Source organism: Salvia hispanica, chromosome 2 (genome assembly GCF_023119035.1).
Source record: "Salvia hispanica cultivar TCC Black 2014 chromosome 2, UniMelb_Shisp_WGS_1.0, whole genome shotgun sequence".
Classification (NCBI taxonomy): Eukaryota; Viridiplantae; Streptophyta; class Magnoliopsida; order Lamiales; family Lamiaceae; genus Salvia; species Salvia hispanica.
The window spans coordinates 25,408,962-25,426,787 of record NC_062966.1 but is presented as its reverse complement, the minus strand read 5'-3'; the positions used below and the strand labels follow the sequence as shown (position 1 = coordinate 25,426,787).

The 17,826-nt window shown below is 41.4% G+C and overlaps 2 protein-coding genes across 2 annotated transcripts; both read left to right on the top strand.

The window, feature by feature from the left end:
- The first annotated feature begins 1,506 nt into the window (after positions 1-1,506).
- Positions 1,507-8,745, top strand: LOC125205935 (putative transcription elongation factor SPT5 homolog 1). The gene is made up of 22 exons (XM_048105154.1): positions 1,507-1,986; positions 2,862-3,094; positions 3,203-3,349; positions 3,479-3,640; positions 3,735-3,818; positions 4,100-4,170; positions 4,258-4,615; positions 4,722-4,877; positions 5,169-5,266; positions 5,352-5,400; positions 5,480-5,632; positions 5,766-5,909; positions 6,001-6,112; positions 6,308-6,463; positions 6,553-6,598; positions 6,684-6,778; positions 6,869-6,947; positions 7,321-7,375; positions 7,450-7,567; positions 7,652-7,795; positions 7,905-8,005; positions 8,194-8,745. Exons 1-22 carry the CDS (start codon positions 1,653-1,655, stop codon positions 8,437-8,439), a joined length of 3,141 nt encoding a protein of 1,046 aa, XP_047961111.1. The 5' UTR covers positions 1,507-1,652; the 3' UTR covers positions 8,440-8,745.
- LOC125206574 (receptor-like protein kinase ANXUR1) lies at positions 8,481-10,370 on the top strand. Its single transcript, XM_048105818.1, has 4 exons — positions 8,481-8,530; positions 9,047-9,963; positions 10,075-10,188; positions 10,261-10,370. The coding sequence occupies exons 1-4, from the start codon at positions 8,481-8,483 to the stop codon at positions 10,368-10,370; spliced, it is 1,191 nt and encodes a 396-aa protein (XP_047961775.1).
- Positions 10,371-17,826: the final 7,456 nt, after the last annotated feature.

Sequence of the window (17,826 nt, the reverse complement as noted above, 5' to 3'; positions counted from 1 at the left end):
TTTTTGTTCATGCTTATAACTTTTAAAACTTGATTATTCTGTATGTGTTGAATTAATGTCTAAGATTAAATCCACTGTACTACAGATAAATTAGCATGTATATTTACAAAATAAATCCATAAACTAAATTTTTTAAATAGGGAATGAAGATAAATCTCAATATAAATGCGGTAAAAACTCCAAACATTATGTTCACGAAATTAGTTTTTCCTTTACATATTGATTGCACTACATGTACCATATACTATTCAATTTACGAAACCCTAAATTTGCAAGGCAAATCAAATCAAATCAATTCTTAGATATTGATCATCCGAGAAGATTAAATAGTGTTTTAATTATCACTAAAAATGAACCAAATTTGTTAATCCGAGGGGATTAAAGATTACTCAAATATAATTTGGGAATGATATAATACTAATATAATATAATTAAAACAGAATAAAATATGATTATTAGTATCGTCTCGGATTTTACCAACTAGTGTCTACTCCCGTGCGATGCACGGTTCATTTAATTTTACAAAAACTAATTTCATATATCACTTTTTCATTACTTGAATTTGAAAACTAAAAAAAACTAAACTTTCAAAACTTAACATATAATAGTGCAAATATTTACAACAGACATATATATAGACTACATATGTATTTGTTCTAAACTTTTCATCCTATTCTTTTTCACTTCTAGAATTCTCTCATTTTTTCTTATATATTCTATTTATTCTTATATATTTCTACTATAAATTATCTTTAATTTTTAATTACAAAAATTAGACTTATTGTTTATTTGAACACATTCCGCGCAATAAACATGCTAAAATAAGAAGACGATAAAGTGCAACTGAGTTGATAAAACTTTTTTTCTTAATCCAATAGGTTAGGATTTTAAGTCATCATGAGAATAAATAGAGAATCATTATTGTTCATTTAAAAAAAAAACAATGTCTTTAAGTAGGTTTCCAAAAGCATAAAAATTTTAAGATAGAGAATCATTATTAATTTATAGTTTGACACTTTGACTTGTTTTTTTAGTGAAATGACTGATTTAAAAAATTTGGCCATCAACTTTTTTAATAATTTGACTTGTTTTTAAGTGAAATACTGATTTAAAAAATTTGGCCATCAACTTTTTTAATAATGTGCTCTTTACAATTCTTGATGACATGTAAGTTACGAGATAAAAACGTACGTATACAAAAGTTGAGGCTAAAATATAAATCAACTGAATTAAATGAATTTGATTGTAACCACCCCATTAATTATTTACTTAAATATTAATTCAAATTTATTTAAAAATTACCCTAAATTATTATCACAATATTAAATATTTATTTAAATATTTATCAAAATTTATTTTTAATAAATAGTCACTCCTAAATCTAGGATAATTCAAATTCATACCTAGAATTCATAAATATTCAAATTTAGACCAAAATTCGTAAGTTTTTTACTATATGGTTATAGATAGATTTTTTCCCTCTTCTTCACCGCGCCTGGTTCTAGGGCTTTTTTTTTTCTCTCTCTTACATACTCTCAAGCAATATCTCTGAAGAACTTAAATACCTCACATCCACACTCTCCCCAAATCACATTCCATCAAATCACAAGCTTTCGATCCTCACTCGCGGAGAATTTTAATTGCCGATAGCGATGCCACGCCGCAGAGATGATTACGAGGACGACGTCGATGACGACGACGAGTTCGACGGCGTTGATGAAGAGGATGACGAGGCCGACGGATACAGCGATGGAGGGAAGGTCAAAAGGAAGCGGAATGCATCGGATTTCATCGACGACGATGCGGAGGAAGACGAGGAGGAAGAGGACGACGATGACGATGAGGATTATGGCGGTGGAGGAGGCGGTGGCAGAAGAAGAGGAGGAGGAGGAGGGAAGCGCCATAAGGGGGGTGCCTCCAATTTTTTTGATTTGGAAGCGCAGGTTGATTCCGATGAGGAAGAGGAGGAAGAGGAAGGGGATGACGGTTAGTATGGTTCTTCATTTATTTTCTTGCTTGGCTATTGAGTTCATTGTGGATTTCGATTTTGGTATTTTGTTAATTTGCCAATTGTGGTTGGAAATTGGAAAATTATGGAGAGGTGGTATGATGAAGCTTGGGACGTAGGGATCTTCTATTTTGCATCCTTGCGCGTAATTTCATGAACTTATACTGGTATATGTAATTCCATTATTTGAGTTTGGGGGGATAGGATCGTTTCATGAATATGTTACTAAATGGCAAAGACGATTTGGTTTGAATGGTGGAACAAACCAATAACAAAAATGCAGCCTTCCCAGTCTGAAACGTTCAATTTTGCCCCTTCCAAATTCTTGCCATCTCATAGCTGAGTGCAGATTTTGTGAATGTAGAATGCTTTGACTATTTAGAGCTGGATTGCTTGATAGTTTGATTTTGTTTTGGCTTCTAGGAGTATTTATTTTCCCAGATTTAGAGCCCTACTTTTATTGCAGGAAACAAGTAGATCCCTTACTAGTTTTACTGCCTTGCTTCTTGTGATTTACTTCCTATGTATGAGAATTTAATCACATATGGGTTATTCCCTGGACGTAGTTGGCCCTATGTGCTGCTAGTATGCATCCTAATCTCTCAACTTTCTCTGTGCTTTGCTCCTCTGAGCAGCCGTCCTCACAATCAATGTTGAGATCACTAATTGTAAATATGCCTTGGAAGTTGGAACTGGAACTCTAAAAAAGACGTCTTGTGTCTTAAATAATCTTTTAGGATCTGTATCACTTCCTACTAAGTAGTTTATTTGAAATCTTATCATTCTTGCATTTTACTTGTTGACGCTATTGTCATACATATTTTTATGTTTTTGTGTCTGCCTTGATATGCAGATTTCATTGATCCGGGAGCTGATATACCTGATGAGGATGAAAGACGAATCCATCGCCGTCCGCTGCTTCCACGTGAGGATGAGCAAGAGGATGTTGAGGAGATTGAGAGAAGAATTCAGGAAAGATATGCAAGGAGCCTTAATGTTGAATATGACGAGGAGGCAACAGATGTAGAACAGCAAGCTCTACTGCCTTCTATTAGGGATCCCAAATTATGGATGGTGAAATGTGCGGTATGATATTGGGAGGTTCCATTATAACTGGAAATAGCTTAAAAGAGTTAATAAAAAGCAATTTGAGTTCTTTATTGTCTAATTTAATTCACCTATTGTGCTCTGCAGATTGGTCGTGAAAGAGAGGTGGCTGTTTGCCTTATGCAGAAGTGCATTGATAGAGGATCTGAATTGCAAATAAAATCTGCTGTAGCACTTGATCATCTAAAAAATTATATATACATAGAGGCAGATAAAGAGGCACATGTGAAGGAGGTATATCAGTTGAAATCCTTTATATTTCTGTTGTAGCTGTACAAGTCTTGAGTTTGTGATCATAAATTATTCGAGTTGTGGTGTAGTTTGGGTGATAAACAAGTTTTTTTTTTGCGTGGTCCACTGTAGGCTATTAAGGGTATGCGTAATATATTTAGTTCCGGTAAAATAATGCTCGTCCCTATCAAGGAGATGACTGATGTTCTATCGGTTGAAAGCAAAGTAATTGACATTTCTAGGGATACCTGGGTCAGAATGAAGATTGGTACATATAAAGGGGATCTTGCAAAGGTATATATCGTTGTTGGAACCTTTGTTTCTTTTATATGTCATTTTTCTTTGGTTTGTTGGAATATATGTGAGACTTTGCTTTCTGAAATGCAAGGTTGTTGATGTGGACAATGTGCGGCTGAGAGCGACTGTGAAAGTAATTCCTAGGATTGATTTGCAGGCCTTGTCTAACAAATTGGTATGTGTTTGTAATTTCTTGTTGGGTTTCATTATGCCCGAGACTGACTGGGCTAAAATGAAGGCTCTCTTTTATTCTATTCTTCAATGTTAATTACATTATTTCCTTGTTTTTTTTGACGAATATTCAAGAGCAGTAATTTTTTTTCTCCTAGCCACTCATAATTATTGCACATATTGATGATATTAATACTATCAATTTAAATATGTATATCCGGAGAAGAGTTAACATATAAGTTTTACGAATGACTTTTTGGTAACAAGGTGTCAGCATGATTTCAGGAAGGGAGGGAAGTCCCCAAGAAGAAGGCATTTACTCCCCCTGCACGGTTTATGAACATTGATGAAGCTAGGTATAGTTGCTAAGTTCTTTTCTTTCATTTATCTCACCCCCAATTCTATTGACACTTTTGTAATATCATTTAACTTCTTAATTCCAGAGAGCTGCATATACGAGTGGAACGTAGACGAGATCCAGCTACTGGTGATTATTTTGAAAAAATTGAAGGGATGCTGTTCAAGGATGGTTTCTTGTATAAAAATGTATCGTTAAAATCACTCAGCACTCAGAATGTGCAACCAACCTTTGATGAACTTGAGAAATTTAGGCAACCTGGTGAAACTGGGGATGGGGACATGTCAGGTTTGTCCACACTCTTTGCAAACAGAAAGAAAGGTCATTTTATGAAGGGTGATAGGGTTATAGTTGTCAAGGGAGATCTTAGAAATCTGAAAGGATGGGTGGAGAAAGTTGAGGAAGATACTGTGCATATTAAACCAAATGAAAAGGGCCTTCCAGTAAGTAAATTTGATATACTTTTTTTTCATGTAATATCTCAAACCCCTTATCAAATCATGGCAATTAGTGCAAAGAGTTTTACTGTGTTTGATCTGTTGATTTCAGAAAACTCTTGCTATAAGTGACAAAGAGCTTTGCAAGTACTTCGAACCTGGGAATCATGTAAAGGTTGTGTCTGGTGCTACAGAGGGTGCAACTGGTATGGTGGTTTCAGTTGAAGGCCATGTGGTGAACTTGGTCTCAGACACAACTAAGGAACTTGTACGCCACTATCTTTTCTATTATATTCTCCCTCCGTCCGCCTCAAGTGAGCTGCTCCTTTTGGGCACGAGATTTAGAAAGTGTTGCTTAGTTGTTTAAACAGAGAATAAAGTAGGAGAGAGGACAAAAGTAGAGATAAAAGGGTGTTAATTTTTGCCAAAAAAGGAACTGCGTCATTTTATTTTGGGACAGCCCAAAAAGGAATACGAATCACTTGAGGTGGGACAAATGGAGTGCTACTTAGTTTTGTTTGAGCATGTGCTAATGTAATTGCTATTTGTTTTTCTCTAGATCCGTGTCTTTGCGGACAATGTTGTGGAGAGCTCTGAAGTAACGTCCGGTGTAACTAGGATTGGTGATTATGAGCTTCATGACCTTGTGCTGCTCGAGTAAGTTTTGTTTTTATTTTTGTCACAGTTTCATTTTTTTATTTTCCCCTTCTAGGTTTTGCTGACTGGGAATAATTTTGTGCAGTGATAATAGTTTTGGTGTGATTATACGAGTTGAGAGTGAAGCTTTACAGGTGAGTGTCCCAAAACAAGAACTTAGTGATAGTTGAAAACTATTGGTTTGTTGTCCTAACTTGTTTGGCTGCAATTCAGGTTCTTAAGGGTGTTCCAGAGAGACCTGATGTTGCTCTTGTGAGGTTAAGAGAGATAAAATACAAGGTTGACAAGAAGATTTTTGCTAAAGATCGGTACAAGAATACATTGTCTGCGAAAGACATTGTTAAAATTCTTGATGGTCCATGTAGGGTGCGTCTGCAACTTTATTTGCTGTTACTTGAGGATGTTTGATTCTGTGTGCAGTTTGCGAAACTATTGTGCTATTGTTTCCTGGTTCCTTTTATTCAGTTGCTTACTCCTTAATTATTTTGCCACATTCCAGGGGAAACAAGGTCCAGTTGAACATATCTACAAAGGAGTTTTGTTTATATATGATCGGCATCACCTTGAGCATGCTGGCTTTATTTGCGTAAAATCTGAGTCTTGTATGATGGTTGGTGGATCACGGGCGAATGGTGATAGGAATGTATGAATCTTAACAGTTTTCTCAAGCTCCCATTTGACATGCTATTTGGTCATTTGCTTGGTTGCATCTATTGACAATGCCTTTTATGCAGGGTAATTCCTTGACATCAAGATTTTCCCATCTGAGAACCCCACCACTTGTTCCCCCCTCTCCCATGAGAACACCTAGAGGTGGTCATGGTGGTCATGGTGGCCGTAACAATTGTAAGTAATAGTATTTGCATAAATTTATAGTATCAGATTTATTAAAGCTCATACCAATGTCATGGTGGTCATGGTGGCCGTACCAATGTTACCAATGTTATACAACTAATGTGGTTGTCTCCATATCACATTTTTCATGTGTTCCGTGTAAAGTTTATTGTGCCTTCTCATGAGTTGAAAATTTTGACCAAGCAGTTGGAGGAAGAGGTGGTGGAAGAGGTCATGATGCTTTAATCGGAGCCACAGTGAAAATTCGTCTTGGCCATTACAAAGGTTGCAAGGGGCGTGTTAAAGATGTCAAAGGTTCCACAGTTCGGATTGAATTGGAATCGCAGATGAAGGTTGTTGCAGGCAAGTTACCCTGCTGAGAAATGGTTTACCTGAGCTTTTTTCTTTTTCATTTGCATCACAGTGTTTAGTGATGATCTTACCTTTTGCAGTTGATCGTAGTCAAATTTCAGATAATGTCAATGTTACGCCATCCAGGTAAGAGAGATCACTTAGAAATTTTGTAGGTCTTTAAATTTTTTAGGTCCTTAGATTTTAAGCTCTTGTTTGCTCTCTTCTCCAGGGAAACCTCCAGATATGGTATGGGAAGTGAGACCCCGATGCATCCTTCTCGCACTCCTCTGCATCCGTATATGACTCCTATGAGGGACTCCGGAGGTATGTTTTATCATAGGTCATTTTCTTGGTCATAAATGCATTTTTTTGTGGTTATCAGCTGATTTCCTTTTCTCCATAATTCTCGTGCAGTAACTCCTTACCATGACGGTATGAGGACACCTATGCGTGACCGAGCATGGAATCCTTATACACCGATGAGTCCACCAAGGTATTCTTTCCTGAAAGAAAATGCATCTCTATCAAAGTATACATGTGTGAAGTTTGGAATGCATCTAATTTTATTGCTCCCATCAAGAAATAATAACTGTTTTATCTCTCATGAGGATGTGTGTTATAAGTAATGAATCTTATTGGGAATCTAAATCTATGTTGGCTATTCTGTAGCCTGTCTAAACTTTTAGTATTGGTAGACAAATATGAAGCTGTATGTTAGGTATGCTATAACCTGTGTAAACCTTGATTAAAAGCTATGGGCTTTCAAGGAAATTAAAATTTTCACAGTTGCAGTCTACTTGCTTAGTAATTTGAATCATCCTTGCCCTCAATTGTATGTTAATGGAACTCGAATGATGAAATATCAGGGACAACTGGGAAGATGGAAATCCTGGTTCTTGGGGCACAAGTCCACAATATCAGGTATCTTGGTGCATTTTAATGTTCTCTCCAGTGCACTACATCTCTTGACATAATAATTTCTTTAATATTATCAGCCAGGAAGTCCTCCTTCACGAGCATATGAAGCACCTACACCTGGTTCTGGTTGGACAAATACCCCAAGTAACAATTACAATGAGGCAGGCACACCGAGAGATAGCGGCTCTGCTTATGGTAATTCAATATTACTCTCATCATATTACACTCCTACACAATTGTAAGACTCTGATTTGACTTGAAATTGTGTTATTTTTTCAGCAAATGCTCCAAGTCCATACTTGCCCTCTACTCCTGGTGGGCAACCTCCGATGACACCAAGTTCTGCATATTTACCAGGGACACCTGGTGGGCAACCGATGACACCTGGAAGTGGTGGCCTGGATATGATGTCACCTGTTGTAGGTCTGTGTTATACCTCTCTCTTATGCAGAATTGTTTTTTGGCGCTTATTTATTTGGTTCTTGCAATTGTGTTTTATTTTGTCACAATATATGGAACTGCTCTATTGCAGGTGCAGACAATGAAGGGCCTTGGTTCCTGCCTGATATTTTGGTCAACGTTCGTAGGCCTGGTGATGACACTACTCCAGGAGTTATAAAAGAAGTGCTCCCGGTATCTATTCTTTCATTAGCTAGCTTGCATCAGTTATGTCATTCTTAAATTTTGTTATCTCCGAAATAAATGATACTAGTTGACACCCCGGTGGTACATCAGGGAACCTTGGTCATTCGTGAATATTCATTTGGTGGCTTGTTTGTTCTTCTGCTGTTACTTAAGGTACTGCTTTTCTAATTTTCTAGGATGGCTCGTCTAAGATAGCTCTTGGATCAAGCGGTAGTGGTGATGTGGTGACTGCCCTTCCCAATGAAATTGAGGTAGTGCCACCAAGGAAGATGGACAAGATTAAGATCATGGGAGGTGCACACCGTGGGGCCACTGGGAAGCTTATTGGCATTGATGGAACTGATGGAATTGTGAAAGTTGACGACACACTGGACGTCAAGATCTTAGATATGGTAACATTGGCGAAACTAGTTCAAGCGTGAGAGATGAAGCCGGTGGCGACCTGACCTCAAGGTTTTGACAGATGGCAACGATATTTGTGTCGCTGCTGTTGCAAGTTGGAGTTGTGACAAGGTGTTAGATTGAAATCGAAACCTGCTCAAAGATTGGCAAGAAATGCAGGAACGCCTTTAACCAAACTGTTACATAATATCTATGATTTCTACACACAGGAAAGAATAGGGGAGCTGACAAGTTTTGTAGTAGTGATTTATTGTAAAATCGTTCACATAATAAAGCTGTTCTATATTTTGATTTAATACTAGTCTTTCTCTAAGTTGAATGCTCAATTGTGTAAATGTCTTATGTTCATTATATTCTTCTCACATTTCATTTCAATAACTATTGATTAGCACTTATTATAAATTTTGATATTTGGTTCAATAATTGTTAATTTCCAAATTTCGAGAAATAAATGTGATAAATAAAAGAAAAGCTTATAAGTTGTAAAAGAGTTGTTAAAATGGGATGTGCATAAAATTGTGGGCCATAATAATTGTATTACACTCCAATTTGGTTGTGTTTAATACTTCAGACCAAGTCAAGATGACTATCCTTTGGTGCCATAGTGGTTGGGCTGTTTTGTCTCAGCTACTTGGTGTCGTTAACACCAACTTGTGTTGAAAAACTCTGCCGTCGATTTTCACTTGCTGAAATCCAATCAGCCACCGGAGACTTTAGTGACGACTATGTGATTGGAAAGGGTGGTTTTGCTGAAGTCTACAACAATAGGACTGTTCTTGTGGCGATAATGCGGCGGCTAGCATCAAACCGGGATCAAGGGCAAGGGCGGACAGAGTTTGTGGCGGAGATTGAAACACTAAGTAAGTTCCGACACTATAATCTAGTCGTTCTTATTGGGTACTGCGATGAGGAGGGCGAGATGATTCTCGTTTATGACTACATGTCTAATGGAACACTGGCAGATCACCTCTACAATCTAGGTACGTCACTCTCGTGGAATGAACGACTTAAGATATGTATTGGAGCTGGGCGAGGTCTTGACCATCTTCACTCGGGTTGCTCTATCATACATCGTGATGTCAAGCCTACTAATATCCTTTTGGATCATGATTTCACAGCTAAGGTTTCAGATTTTGGATTGGCCAAACATTTAGGCCATAATATGTCACAAACTCATGTCACCACTCATGTTAAGGGTTCATTTGGATATTTTGATCCTAGTTATTTCACCACGGGTAGACTCACAAAAGGAAGCGACACATACGCGTTTGGGGTAATATTATTGGAGGTATTGAGTGGGAGACCCGCGGTGGAGCATAGGCTTGACGAGGATCAGCTGTGTATGAGCACGTGGGCTCAAGAAAAAATTCGAAATGGGAAAGCTGGGCAGATTGTAAATCCATATTTGAAGGGAGATATCTCAGAAATTTGCCTCAAGACATTTGTTGGCGTTGTTAAAAGATGTTTGCATCATGATCCAAAGAAGAGACTCACAATGAGTCGAGTTGTGGCGCAACTTGAGTTAGCTCTCGAACAACAGGAGAGTAAAGGGACGAGATCACAAAAATTACAATTTTGGCCATTTCGGAACATAGTTGTACCATCCGGTAAAAGTGAATTCTTTCGATGTAAAAATGTTTCCTATGATGATACAGGATCAACACATAAGGATGTCAATGAGGTGAAAGTTGATGTCCATGTCCCTGCCTCTCCATTAGCTGAAACAAATGACATTACTGATGATTCAAGTGTTATACCATTTGGAAAAAGTGAATTCTTTGTTATGTATAAACAATCAACAAATGTGATGATTCATCTTTAGCTTGGCTATGGTGAGACAGGATCAACATCAATGGATGAGAATGAGGTTGAAGTCGATACGCTATCAAAGGCCATCCGAGTGGATCATACTATTAATATGCTGCCAATTTATGTCCCTTCCATTCCTTAGAAAATCCCAGTTGTTCGAATTCCTTACACAGAGGAAAAAGTGTATTCTATGGAGTGATGCAAAGTGGAGAAGAAGAAGCAACAATTCAAATTCCCAGCCACATGCCAAAGGATAAGTTTATAGCATTGGTTGGTTGGTTTGGCTATGCTATGTGGATGAAAAATCATGAAAAAGTTTATAATCAGATTTGGAATGGCTTGTGCACCTTGATTTTGTAGGTCTCAACAGTATCTAGTCTGAAACACGAAAACGTGGTTCAACTAGTTGGTTATTATATGGATGACGATGGCCTGGGTTGCCTGGTGTATGAGCCGGCTCAACGGGTGTCCCTATATGATATTCTTTACGGTTGGCTGATTCTTTAAGTAGTGAAATAGTATCCTAGCTTCTTCATGTATAGTACTTATATACACATTTACAGAGGTGAAGGCAAGTCGGGCTTTGTCATGATCCCAAAGAATGAAGATCGCTGTTGGGATTGCAAGGGGATTACACTACATTCATCACAATGGTTTGATTCATTATCACATCTCATCCAGGAATGTTCTACATTTTGACAATGAAACTGCTAAGATAACCTAAATTCATTCACCAACTCGATGCTTCTATTGTAATGCAATGTTATCTGTGGATGAGTGTGATAGAGTGAAGGCGACCGATTAAGAAGAGCACGAGAGGTGCTCAACAGATTTACTAAAACAAGGGAGATGGAAAAGGGGAAACTCGACTTTATTCATTGAAAAGAGAATGTAACAATGCAGAAATCCTCCAAAGAGGCCTTACGACTATGTCGTCCAATATACTGACTTTTCCCAAAGATGATCTCAGTCCTTTGGGCTCTTCAATATATATAGACTTTACAATTAACTGAATGAGGAATACTAGCAACAAACTAATATGCAAATACATGTAACAAATTAAATATGCTAACAACTATAGTCGAGATAATCTTGCAACCGCTTCCCCTTCTTTACTCCGTCGAATTTGCAGGCCAAACCACCTCTCTATTTCCACGCTTATAAACTCTCCATTGTGTATCAACTGCTCCACCGGTCAAAACAGCCTTGTCCTCAAGGCTAAAATAAGGAAAGTGTCCGTGCATGTCAGCTACGTCTACCCATGTCGCCTCGTCATTTCCTAGTCCTTGCCATTTAATTAACACTTGGAACACATCCTCCCCCTCCCGAGTCACCGTTCGCTGGTCCAACAGCGCCGCTGGAGAACAGGGACCTCACCCTCCTCGATTTCCTCTGGAAGTGCGGCTGCCAACGCCTCATTTCCCGACGCCTCAAACGGTGATATGCCTGACGCCGAATGAGTGCTTGTGTTGTAGCAATATTCCGCCCAAGCCAACCACCTATTCCACTGGCGTGGCTTCTCCGATGAAAAACACTGCAGAAAAGTCTGGAGGCAGCGGTTCATCACCTCCGTTTGGCCATCGGTCTCCGGGTGATAAGCGGAGCTCATCTTGAGCTTGGTTCCTGTGGCGCGAAACAGCTCCTGCCAAAAGGAACTGATAAAAATTGGGTCGCGGTCGGAGACGATGGAACGGGGAATTCCACGAAGCCGGACCACTTCCTTAGTAAAAATCTCTGCCACCTGCTTTGCCGAGAACGGATGACGCAGAGCTATGAAATGGGCATATTTGGAAAGACGATCGACCACGACAAACACGCAATCCACACCCCCAGCCTTGGGGAGACCCGACAAAAAATTCATACTCACATCTTCCCATACTCTCTCCGGGATGGGCAGTGGGGCCAAGAGGCCCGCCGGCGCTTGGGTATCAGATTTATTTTTCTGGCACGTAGCGCAGGCAGCAACAAAGTTTGTGACGTGTTTCACCATGCCGAGCCAATAAATATTAGATGCAAGGGGCGGTAAGTGCGGTAGGCTCCCGCGTGTCCCCCACTTGGCGTGATGTGGAACTCTGCCAACAGCCTGGTTGTCCAAGGGGATGAAGCAGGAATGACGAAACGGCCTTTGTAGAAAAGGACTCCATGGTTGAGTTCGTAATGAGGCGTTGACGGCTCACCGGCCTCCAAAGCTGCTTTGATCTTCCCCAAGGAGGCGTCGGAGTCAATAGAAGCCTGGGCCATTGACCAATCGACCCGTATAGGTCGAGATACAACAGAGAGCTCGATAGCGTCGTCATCGCGACGAGAGAGAGCATCCGCCGCCCGATTTAAACGTCCTTCCTTATAAACCACCAAGAACTCGTACCCCAAAAGTTTGGCTGCCCAATTTTGTTGAGCAGGAGTGGACAGCGGCTGAGTTAACAGGTGCCGCAGACTCCGCTAGTCGGTGCGGACTACGAAGCAGCGACCGAGCAAGTAGGGTCGCCAATGATGGATCGGCAACACAAGGCCCATCAACTCCTTCTCATAAGCCGACTTGGTCAGCCATCTCGACGAAAGGGGCTTGCTAAACTAGGCAACTGGCTGCTTCTCCTGCATAAGAACTGCCCCAGGCCCCGTCCCGACGCATCACATTCGATGACAAATTCTTTTGAAAAATCGGGAGGATGAGGGCCGAAGTCAATGCCGACTTGAGCTCGTGAAACGCCTTGCTCGCCTCGGCAGGCCATACCCACGCCCTTTTTTGTAGTGGTGTGTTCTGATTTCTTCAAAAGGGCAGTTAAAGGAGCAACGATTTTTCCATAGTTGCGGATGAATCGCCGATAGTAGCCCGTCAAACCCAAAAATCCCCTAACTCCTTTCAGTGACGTCGGAGTAGGCCAACGAACCACCGCAGATATTTTGGATGGGTCCATGTGTACACTGGCCGCCGAGACAATGTGACCAAGATATTCGACCTCGTTGCGCCCTAAGAGACACTTCTTGGGATTGACCACGAGGGAGTGGGTTTGCAGGAGCTGAAATACCTGGCGAAGGTGAGAAATATGCGCCTCCCAAGTCTTACTATAGACCAATATGTCATCGAAGAAAACGAGCGCATGCCGCCGTTGGAGAGGGCGAAAAATATCATTCATCAAGCTTTGAAAAGTGGCGGGGGTGTTGTTCAGGCCAAAAGGCATGACCCGGAACTCATAATGGCCCGAGTGAGTCCGAGAAGCTGTCTTGTGGATATCCGGGGCCGCGACGCGAATCTAGTGATACCCAGCTTTCAAATCCAATCTGCTGAACCATCATGCACCATGCAATTCATCGAGGAGTTCTTGAATGACCGGAATTGGGTACTTATCCGGTATAGTGCGCTTATTTAGTTCGCGATAATCGACGCGGAACCGCCAAGACCCGTCCTTTTTCCGCACGAGGAGGACTGGGCTTGAGTAAGGACTAGTGCTTGGCTGGATAATCCCGGAGGCAAGCATCTCTACGACCAGCCGCTGCATTTCGTCCTTTTGTAAGTGGTTGTATCTGTAAGGATGAACGGAGACAGGGAGTGACCCTGGCTGAAGTGGAATTTGTGGTCGATTCGTCGGCTCGGGGGCAGAGTGGTCGTGGGGTTCATGACCGCTGGGAATTCTGCCGTGAGGTCGTGAAGCTGACGTCGGGCCGCATCAGTCAGGTTATCTGCAAAATCAAAATTGGGCTCGGCGGGGCTGGTTAAGGAGCACAAAACCCAGCCTTCTTCGCCGGATTCCAAGGCATGTATGTCCCGTGCAGAGCACTCCCGACGCGTGAGGGTGGGGTCTCCTTGGAGTATGACCAGCCTCCCGTTGAAAGGAAACTTCATAGAGAGGTTATCCCAATTTGCAGTGACGTCTCCCAGAGATTTCAACCACGAAACACCCAGGATTATATCGATATTTCGCAGAGGAAAAACATAGCACGATACCACAAAAACTTCAGATGCCAGTAATAAGGGAATGTCACGGCAAATACCTGCTGCCCGGACTAATGATCCATCACCTAATCGGACAGAGTAAGGCGCGGTAGGAGTGACCTGTAACTGCAGCTGTGCCACCACCTTATCCGACACGAAACAATGGCTGGCACCGCTGTCTACCATCACCAATAAATCGTGATTATTGAGGGATCCGAAAAGCTTCATAGTCTCGGATGTGTCAAGGCCATTGAAAGACAATTCTGACAGCCGAAGTTCAATATCTTCCTCCACTGCCTCCTTCTCCTCCGGAGTCGTGTCATCTAGCAGGTCCTCCTCCTCCTCCTCTTCCTCCTCCTCCTCCTCGTAAACCAGTACATTCAGTGTCTTAGGAGAGCAGCGATGCGTTGTTCCATACTTAAGACCGCATTTAAAACAAGTACCTGCTGCCAAATGTCGTTTAAACTCCTCTGAAGAAATTTGCCGAAAATTCCGCTGTGAGTTGCGGAAAGGACCGGTTACAGAATTTGAGGAGTTGGACGAAGGGGGCCCTTTCTTAAATGATCTGCCGTATGTGGGTGCCTGTGACACTTGCTGGAATGTTCCTACAGGTGACTGGGGTTGGGCCGGTGGATTTCCGGCCACTTGGTCGACATCCAGTACAAACTGGACTCCATCAGTGTAGTTTGTGATCTTGGCAGCCTTCATCTGCATCCGAACCTCAGGACGTAGGCCTGCCATGAAGAAACCCAAATACTGGTGGTAAGCCAGATCCGGAACTAAGGCCAATCGGGCCTCGAATGCTGCCACAACAGTGTGATGGACTGCCGCAAACGCTTCGTACTCATCCACAGCGCCATTGTTTCCGAAGCGCTTCATAAGCTCCTGCACAAAACAGTCCCAATCCAAATTCGGGGTGCGTTTAATAAGCAACTGGTACCATGGCAAAGCCGGGCCAACCTATGCAATCATAGCCACCTTTACTTACTTCTCGGGGACCGTGCCAGATACCAGAAAATACTGCTCAGCTCGTGCTGGCCAAGCCACCGCCTCTGTGCCGTCAAAAGTGGGCATGGGCATGGTGGAATTTCCCCCTGGGTTCGCCGTAGGTGGGTCCTCCTTAGTCGTTGAATCGGCAGTGCCTGAGGCTGATGACCCGGTCGATTTGCCCGTTGACAGAGCAGTCCGTACCTCCGCGATAAATAACTCCAGTTGAGATGCGACCGCTGAAATGCGGTCATCAGTGGTCTTGAGTTGATTTCGGGGGGCATCAATTCCCGTCTCCAGTTCCCTAGCCGCCTTCTCTAACCCGTCTAGGCGAGAGTCCGTACTCCGAGTTGCTATCATCGTTCACCGCACCAATTGATAGAGTTAAGGCGACCGATTAAGAAGAGCACAAGGGGTGCTCAACAGATTTACTAAAACAAGGGAGATGGAAAAGGGGAAACTCGACTTTATTGATTGAAAAGAGAATGTAACAATGCAGAAATCCTCCAAAGAGGCCTTACGACTATGTCGTCCAATATACTGACTTTTCCCAAAGATGATCTAGTCCTTTGGGCTCTTCAATATATATAGACTTTACAATTAACTGAATGAGGAATACTAGCAACAAACTGATATGCAAATAAATGTAACAAATTAAATATGCTAATAAGTATAGTCGAGATAATCTTGCAACCGCTTCCCCTTCTTTACTCCGTCGAATTTGCAGGCCAAACCACCTCTCTATTTCCACGCTTATAAACTCTCCATTGTGTATCACAGTGTCATCCTAAGAATGTGGAGAGATATTATGATGCCCCAGAGTATGTACATAAATTTTTCTAAGTTTTATTTAGTGATGAGTTTGAATTTGTGGTAATTGCTGCTATTTGGAATGGTATATATAGATGGACTGAGCACACTCAAACAAGTAATGTTTACAGCTTTGGTGTGATTCTCCTTGAGCTCTTCTTGACAGGTGGTCCCAAAAGGCATCTGCACCAGCTTGTGTCATGGGTAGGTATGCAGCAACTCATTTGTCAACGCGTCTTTGTTTACTGACAAGTAATATTATGCTTTACCGTAACTCGGTTCTGAAAAGGTACATAAGATTGTGGATGCTAGATTACAAGGAGACTACCCAGAAAAGGCAGTTGAAAAGGTAGATAACATGGTATAGAAGTCTCTTGCAAATGATATCATGCATGATTATGTTGGGCTCCTTGAAACAGATGGCTAAAGTTGCTCGGATGTGTCTTTCACATGAAGTACAGCGTCGTCCAAGCATGAGTATAGTTGTACGAGCTCTCGAGTTGTGTGATACGTCCGAGCCTTTGGAATTGGTGGGCTTGTCAACTGAGGCCAAGCCAAGGAGATTGGCTTATTAATAAGATAGAATTCCTTTCTCTGTTTGGCTCATCTGAGTTTGTCGTTGGACACATTTTTCATATAATTTTCTCCACAAAATCAAACAATTTCTTAAAATTTGCGTTGAACACGTCTTCTACATCTTGTTCACTTGGCTCTAAGTATATATGTTAGTCAGCATTGTAAGTTTGTAACCATATATTCTGCGTGCAGGTGTGGACATGTCGTCGCCTCGAACAACAACTCAACCACGCAGACATGGACATGTCGTCGCCTTGAACAACAACTCAACCGAGATGCAACAGCAACAGCAACAAGTACTAAGATGGTATAAAGGTCAATGTCCAAAATGAGATGAGGGATGTCCCTGCACTTGTGCATCTCTCCACAAAGTGATTCCTGCCCAAACATAATAGTCATGACTAAACTGAGACTATAATATCTCTGTATAAATGTTAAATGAGACCATACACATACCTAACCAAGCAAGAAAGCCAAGACTGCTAGCCAAAAACAACCCCGAGCTGATACTATTGAAGCTGGAACGACAACCGAATTTCATATGTTCAACTACAGAAAAACTGCTACTAATCCAAAATAAGGTCACATGTTGCTGTGTTTGTGTATAGTTTACCAGTACAGACAGACGAGGTTGCCCCATCCGTAGAAAACACACCCCAAGTCGAACCAGTGAACATACCACATTAAGTCTCGCGTGAGTAGTGTTCGTGGGATCAGCAGGCAGTTGCAAATCATGGCCAGACCACAGACAGACCTTTTATGTTATCTCTTAAAGAAAATAACTCATTGCATATGTATACCCATCTTGGAAGAAGAAATATAACCATTTGTGCAACAGGCATCCACATAAACAGAACAGTGGTTGTACCGATCCACCTTTTTTCGACAGTTTGCCCATTCGCGCCTAACAAGCTTCTTAGAGGACTTTCATATCCTTTAAAACTATTCATAGATTCACATACTAACCATAAACACGGCAAGCACTGCAGTAAAAAGAGCAATGCAGCCCGGCAAGATAGTGTTTGGGATGAAAGTCGACCACATGACCTGCTCCACAACATAGTTAAAACCCCCCAAAGAATCAAATGTATGCAACTTGTTTCCTTACTTGTGGAAGTGGCTATGGAAGATCAACTGATGGATTGGCGAGGAAATACTCTTCCTTATGCGTAGTTCATAGCTTCGAAAATGTAGATGAGCACGCAGAAATGACCCCAGGCTTCGCAGATTAGAGCTTATTGGAAGCTCCATCTTGTATTTGAGCAACAATTAGTCAGCCATTGTTGGCAAATAG

Excerpts from the sequence above, each read along its gene's own strand:
- LOC125205935 (XM_048105154.1), top strand. The coding sequence starts at position 1,653 with ATGCCACGCCGCAGAGATGATTACGAGGACGACGTCGATGACGACGAC. Across the intron at positions 3,350-3,478 it reads AAGAGGCACATGTGAAGGAG|GCTATTAAGGGTATGCGTAA; the intron begins GTATATCAGTTG and ends GGTCCACTGTAG. Across the intron at positions 3,641-3,734 it reads ATAAAGGGGATCTTGCAAAG|GTTGTTGATGTGGACAATGT; the intron begins GTATATATCGTT and ends CTGAAATGCAAG.
- LOC125206574 (XM_048105818.1), top strand. The coding sequence starts at position 8,481 with ATGGCAACGATATTTGTGTCGCTGCTGTTGCAAGTTGGAGTTGTGACA. Across the intron at positions 9,964-10,074 it reads AGCTCTCGAACAACAGGAGA|GATCAACACATAAGGATGTC; the intron begins GTAAAGGGACGA and ends ATGATGATACAG. Across the intron at positions 10,189-10,260 it reads TGTTATACCATTTGGAAAAA|GATCAACATCAATGGATGAG; the intron begins GTGAATTCTTTG and ends ATGGTGAGACAG.